At 42.6% G+C, this 6,441-nt stretch overlaps 1 protein-coding gene across 1 annotated transcript; it reads left to right on the top strand.

Moving 5' to 3' along the window:
* Positions 1-1,416: 1,416 nt before the first annotated feature.
* Positions 1,417-4,604, top strand: LOC100356346 (olfactory receptor 4X2). Its single transcript, XM_002709104.2, has 2 exons — positions 1,417-1,632; positions 3,558-4,604. Exon 2 carries the CDS (start codon positions 3,597-3,599, stop codon positions 4,524-4,526), a length of 930 nt encoding a protein of 309 aa, XP_002709150.1. The 5' UTR covers positions 1,417-1,632; positions 3,558-3,596; the 3' UTR covers positions 4,527-4,604.
* Positions 4,605-6,441: the final 1,837 nt, after the last annotated feature.

Here is a 6,441-nt window from a genome sequence, read left to right as displayed (position 1 = left end):
ACATTCCCACCAACAGGGTAGAATATTTCTTTCTCCACATCCTTGTCAGCATTTGTTATATTCTGTCTTTTGGATAATAGCCATCTTGACAGGGAGTGAAGCGATATCTCATTTGGTTTTGATATGCAGTTCCCTGATGGCTAGTGGTATTGAGCATTATTATACTTGTTGTAGTTCTTATTTTGAGAACTGTCTATTGAGCTCCTTTACCCATTTGCTAGTTGGATTTTTGTTGTTGTTGAGTTTTTTGAGTGACTGATATTTCTGAGTGTTAATCCCTTGTTAGATATGTAGTTTGCAAATATTTCTCCCCATTATGTTGGATGTTTCCACTTCAGTGATTGATTTCTTTGCTATGTTGCTATGCAGAAACTTTAGTTTGATACAATCCCATTTGTCCAACGTTGCTTTTGTTGCTGGTGCTTTGTGTGTTTTATCCAAGAAATCACCTACATCACCATCTTCAAATGTTTCCCCTAAATTTTCTTCCAGGAACTTCGTAGTCTCAGGTCTTAAATTTAGCCATCCTGAGTTGATTTTTGTAAATGGTGATAAGTAGGGTTCTATTTTCATGCTTCTACATATAAACACCTAGTTTTGCCAGCATAATTTTACAAAATACATAACTGCTATTAAAATTGCTTTTTTTTACACAAAAATTAACACATGCTCAGATGAATCAAAGAAACCAACTAATGGATTTCTGCATACTCAATGCCTAGTTTCAATGATCATTAATCCAGAGCAAATGTTGCTTCATCTGTACTAGGATATCTCATCAGTGGTAATTAACACTTTGGGTTCCAAAATTCTTTGCTGTGTTGGATTGTCTGTGTATTGTAGGACATTTCATACTATCCCTATGGAACAATGGGGAATGTCTTCACACACTGCAAAATATCCTGCTGGGGGCAATGTTGCCTTTGGTTGAAAACCTCATCTACACCAGGGGCAAGTCCTATTTCGATTTTCTGACCCTTGTGACCCTTTTTCCTACGGAACCACCTTTTTGAATGGTGCCACTTAAAACTACCTGATTAAGTGCAGGATAAGCAGGAGCTGTATCTCATTGATCTCTGAATCTCCCCATGCAAAATTAAGTGCTCTGTGAATGTTGGGTGAATGTATTCACATTTCCTATTATTTCTGAAGTTGTTTCCTACAAGAAATCTTGGGATTTTCCCACAAGTTTGAGTTGTTTCCTACAAAGAGTTTGAGGTTCTGCTTCCCATGAGGTATTTTCCCTGATTAGTAAGAGGGAAGGTCTCTGGGGACCAGCGTTCTCTCATCTGATCATGTCTTCTCCCCTGGTGACTCTTAAACAGGTGAACTTAAGACTTAGCTGCCAGGGTTCACAGAGTACACTCAGGAAGCAAGTTGATTTTGCTTTGCTTTGAATCAGGTGAAATTAAGATCCCAGTGGTCATCAGCATTCCCAAGCTGAGATCTCTGGGGGAGCAGATCTTCCATCCTGATGCTCCAGTGGAAGAGAGGAGTTCTTGGCCTCAACACTTCTTAATTGGCAAATTGGAAAACAGCCCAAGAGCTGTTCTCAGGATTACATGCGTCTCTGTGATCAGAACAAGAAAAGCTCACTGGGGGTAAGAACAGCACAGCCATGGAAGCACTGGGGTGAGTTTGGAGGCCTTGGACATCTTCTGCATGTGATGTTTGATTTCACTTTGAAAGCAAAGGGAACGGTGTCAAGCAGCTCTTGGCATTTTGCAAAGTGCTCCCACATTTGTCTGATCTTTGAGACAAATGCAGTGGTGGGTGCTGGGATTGAGGGATAGAGAATGCATGGGCTCAGTCTCCGGGGGCCTTTGATCTTTCATTATTTAATGGAAACCTAGAATGCATCAAATGTTGTGCTAGGAAGGCTAGGGACGATACACAGCCACTGTTTATTCATTTTATTGACATTCCCTAAAAGCTATTTCGTGGCAGGCGCTTCGAGAAGCACTGTGCCTACAGTGGTGAACAAGTTGTGATATCCACCTCAGGGAGTTCACACTTCAGTGAGGCAGATGGCCGTGTGAAATAATTATAATTCTATGTAGTTGGTACTGTGATCCCATGATTGGAGAGATGGATTTTTTTTATCTTTGAGAGAAATCCTAGGCAATGCTTAACACTTGGATTTACCCTGGGATTGGGCTGGGAGTGGGATTATGGCATTGATGTGTTTGACCTTGAGTCTTTGAGAAGTTAAGCAACTTTCTAAATTTCACATAAATACTACCTGAAAAAAAATCTAAATGGAAACCCAGGAGTCCAGACAGCTGACAAGGCTTTGTTCTGTGGATGATTTCTTCTAAAATTCTCCAGCTGAGGTGAGAGTTTAGGGCTGCTCTCTGCCCTCCGTTTCAGTAATCTCAAGTTCTGTCGATGTTTTCCCTAGGCTCATGGTGGAGCCAGACTGAGCCTGTACCATTCACCAGAGGAAGGAAGCTCTGTGGTATGACTGGAAGTCTTCTGGCTTGGTCTCAGGTGTTCTGCAGTCTTACTGTATGAATGGTGTGTTTATACAGACAACCTCAGTCACATTGATCAAGCCTAGCAGCGACTGGAACAGTTTTCAAATCAGCCAGTCTTGCTGATGGCCTGCGTTGATGAAAAGCTTGACTGTGGAGAAAAATGCGTCAGGGCAGGAGTGGGTATGGTGGAGGTACTAGAGCTCTGTTGTCACTGAAGAATATGATTGGAGGAAGTCAAGTTACCAATAAAGAGAATTGCACATTGGTTGAGCTGGACCTTTGGAAAGGGACAATGTTACCAAATGAGCAAGTGTGGAAGGAGAGAATTAGGGGAAGAAGCAGAGCTAAGAGGAGATACTGAGTACTGGGGACATCTCTTCTGATGACTCTGAAGGGGATGTGGAGAGGTTGGGGACACTGCTCTGTAAAACAAGGGTAGAAAAGAAGCAAGGAGAAATGCAAAGAAAGCTTCAGGTAAAAGATAGTTAAAGACTTTCAAAGGCAATTGGAGTCATGCACTTTTTTTTTTTTTTAGTTTTTAGTTTACATTTAATGAATGCATTTTTTCATAGATGCAACTTCAGGAATATAGTGGTTATTTCCCCCATACCCTCTTCCCCCAGCTCCCATCCCACCTCCCTCTCCTTCTCCTCCTCTCCCTACCCTCTCCCTTCCCCTCTCCCTCTCCCTCTCCCATCTTTCATGGAGACTGTTAACACTATCTTATCCCACATCACCTAATGACAGGATGTATTCACTTCCTAAAGTCCAACCTCTGCAGAGAGATTTTACTTTGTAGTTGATGAATATACTTGATGACTATTCATTGTCTCCAGGTTAGACCCCTAGGTCATGATAGTATTTTATAAGGTGATTCTATTCTTTACCTACAGCTTTATTTTTGTATTATCCTCTTTAACCAAGCCTTATGTGTAGCATAAATACTTACTTTCTACCTTCTAGCAGTGCTCTTCCTTCTGCACATAACTAAATCCTCTCTGTGTTCAATATCTGGCAAATAATCTTCTAAGATATGTAATTCAGTCACTTAGCAAACAATCTTGTTTTCTATCATTTCAGATCACACCAGCCAAATTGTTGAGTCTTGGGGACAACCTCATGGCTAGTGCTGACAATGTGACTGAATTCATTTTTCTGGGACTTTCTTCTAATCCGAAGGTGCAGAGAATTTGCTTTGTGATATTTCTGCTCTTGTACACAGCAATTGTGCTGGGGAACTTCCTCATTGTGCTCACGGTCACGACCAGCAGAAGTCTCGGCTCCCCCATGTACTTCTTCCTCAGCTATCTGTCCTTTGTGGAGATCTGTTACTCCTCTACTACGGCCCCCAAACTCATCTCAGATCTACTGGCTGAAAGAAAAACCATACCTGTGTGGGGCTGCATGACACAGCTTTTCTTCATCCACTTCTTTGGTGGCACCGAGATTTTTCTGCTCACTGTGATGGCCTATGACCGCTATGTGGCCATCTGCAAGCCCCTCAACTACACCACAATCATGAACCGCCAGGTATGTGCTGTCCTTGTAGGAATAGCGTGGATGGGAGGCTTTGTGCATTCCTTTGCCCAGATCCTTCTCATCTTCCACTTGCCCTTCTGTGGCCCCAATGTGATTGACCACTACTTCTGCGACCTGCTTCCCTTGCTCCAACTTGTATGCTCAGACACCTTCTTCATTGGTCTGTTGATTGTTGTCAATGGTGGGACCCTGTCTGTCACCAGCTTTGTGGTCCTTGTGGCGTCCTATGTGGTCATCTTGCTCCATCTGAGATCCCAGAGTTCCGAGGGGCGGCGCAAAGCACTCTCCACCTGTGCGTCCCACATCACCGTGGTTGTCTTGTTCTTTGGGCCCTGCATCTTCATCTACATGAGGCCTTCTACCACTCTGCCTGTGGACAAGATGGTGGCTGTGTTCTACACTGTGATAACTCCACTCCTCAACCCCATCATCTACTCCCTGAGAAATGCTGAAGTGAAGAAGGCAATGAAGAAACTATGGAAGAGGACAGTGAAAGTAGATGAGAAGTAGACACTGTCTCTATTGATCCTTGAGTCTGTAGTGGTGCTGATTCTAAACTGAATGGGTTGAGTGGAATGAGGCAATGTTCCTAAGAGTTGTTAGTTCTAGAGTTATTCTAACTGGTGTCCATCTTTTAAACCTTCATATAATCACTTATAAAAATTTACTTTTATAGATATGCTATGCAATTTTTGATTGTGCATAATTAGAATTTAAATTTAACAGAGACTTTAATAGATCTATAGAAATCACATATTTACACACTACTCTTTGATGTTTTGATTCATGCCTACATTGTGTAATGTCTAATGAGGGTAAAGAGATATGAACTTTAAGCATTTCTTTAAGGTGAAAACCTCCAGAATCCTATTTTACAGTTTATTTTTAATAGAGAAGCATGCAATACTCTAATATCTACTATAGATACCCCACTGTATGATACAATCCTAGAACTTCTTTCCTACCATCTAGTTATAACTTAACTCATGAGTCAACGTTTTCCTGCCCTTCCTCCTCAGCCCCTGATAGCCACTCTTTTTATTTTAAAGATTTATTTTATTTATTTGAAGGACAGAGTTACAGAGAGAAGTTGAGCAAGAGAGAGAGAGAGAGGTCTCCCATCCACTGGTTCACTCCACAAATGGCTGCAACAGCCAGAGCTGGGCTGATCCAAAGTCAGGAGCCGGTGCTTCTTCTAGGTCTTCCATATGGGTGCAGGGGCCTAAGGACTTGGGCCATCTTCTATTGCTTTCCCAGGCCATAGCAGAGAGCTGGATCGGAAATGGAGCAGCTAGAACTCGAACTGGCACCCAGATGGGATGCCGGCACTGCAGGCTGGGGATTTGACCCTCTGCACTACAGTGCTGACCCCTCTGGTAGCCACTCTTATACTATTAACTTGTATGAAATCATCATTTTTTTATATTTCACATGAGTGATGTCATGTGTTACTTATATTATATAATTAGCTTATTTGACTTAACATAATGACCTCTACTTCCATCCTTGTATTTGCAGATGACAATATTTCACCCGATTTTGTTGTTGAGTAGTATTTCAAGAAAGTGTGTGTTCCATATTGTCTTCATCCACTCATAAGGGAATGGAAACAGGTTGTTTGCATTTCTTGGCTATTGTGAATAGTGCTGCAAGAAACGTGGGCATGTAGATGTCTCTTAAACACCTGATTACATTATTCTTGGATATAAACCCAGTAGTGGGCTTGCTGGATCATATTCCAGCTCTATTTTATTTTTTTTGAGGAAGCTTCATCCTCTTTTTCACAATGGTTAATCAATTCGTATCCATATCGACAGAGTGCAAAGGTTTCCTTTTTTCCACATGCTCTCCATCATACTCTCTTGTTGTTATTGTCTCTCTATTTGATATTAGCCAATCTAACTGGCTTAGAAATTACTCTCTGAAGTATCTACAAATAAAGGGGCATCATGTTGGCAGCTTTTAAATATCTCAGAAAAATTATTTTTATTGTCTAGACTTAAGTGGTAAGACATGCTTTTTGATATACATATACACAGTTTTTTTTTTTTGACAGGCAGAGTGGACAGTGAGAGAGAGAGACAGAGAGAAAGGTCTTCCTTTTGCCATTGGTTCACCCTCCAATGGCCGCCGTGGCCGGCGCGCTGCAGCCGGCGCACAGCGCTGATCCGATGGCAGGAGCCAGGTACTTATCCTGGTCTCCCATGTGGGTGCAGGGCCCAAGGACCTGGGCCATCCTCCACCGCACTCCCGGGCCACAGCAGAGGGCTGGCCTGGAAGAGGGGCAACCGGGACAGAATCCGGTGCCCCGACCGGGACAAGAACCTGGTGTGCTGGCGCCGCAAGGCAGAGGATTAGCCTAGTGAGCCGCGGCGCCGGCCCATATACACAGTTAAGTGATTAGTATAGTCAAGAAAATTAATGT

This window comes from Oryctolagus cuniculus, chromosome 1, assembly GCF_051225735.1.
Source record: "Oryctolagus cuniculus isolate XC-2025 breed Fujian yellow rabbit chromosome 1, ASM5122573v1, whole genome shotgun sequence".
Taxonomy (NCBI): domain Eukaryota; kingdom Metazoa; phylum Chordata; class Mammalia; order Lagomorpha; family Leporidae; genus Oryctolagus; species Oryctolagus cuniculus.
The sequence above is the reverse complement of the archived record's forward strand: the minus strand, read 5'-3'. Positions and strand labels throughout refer to the sequence as shown.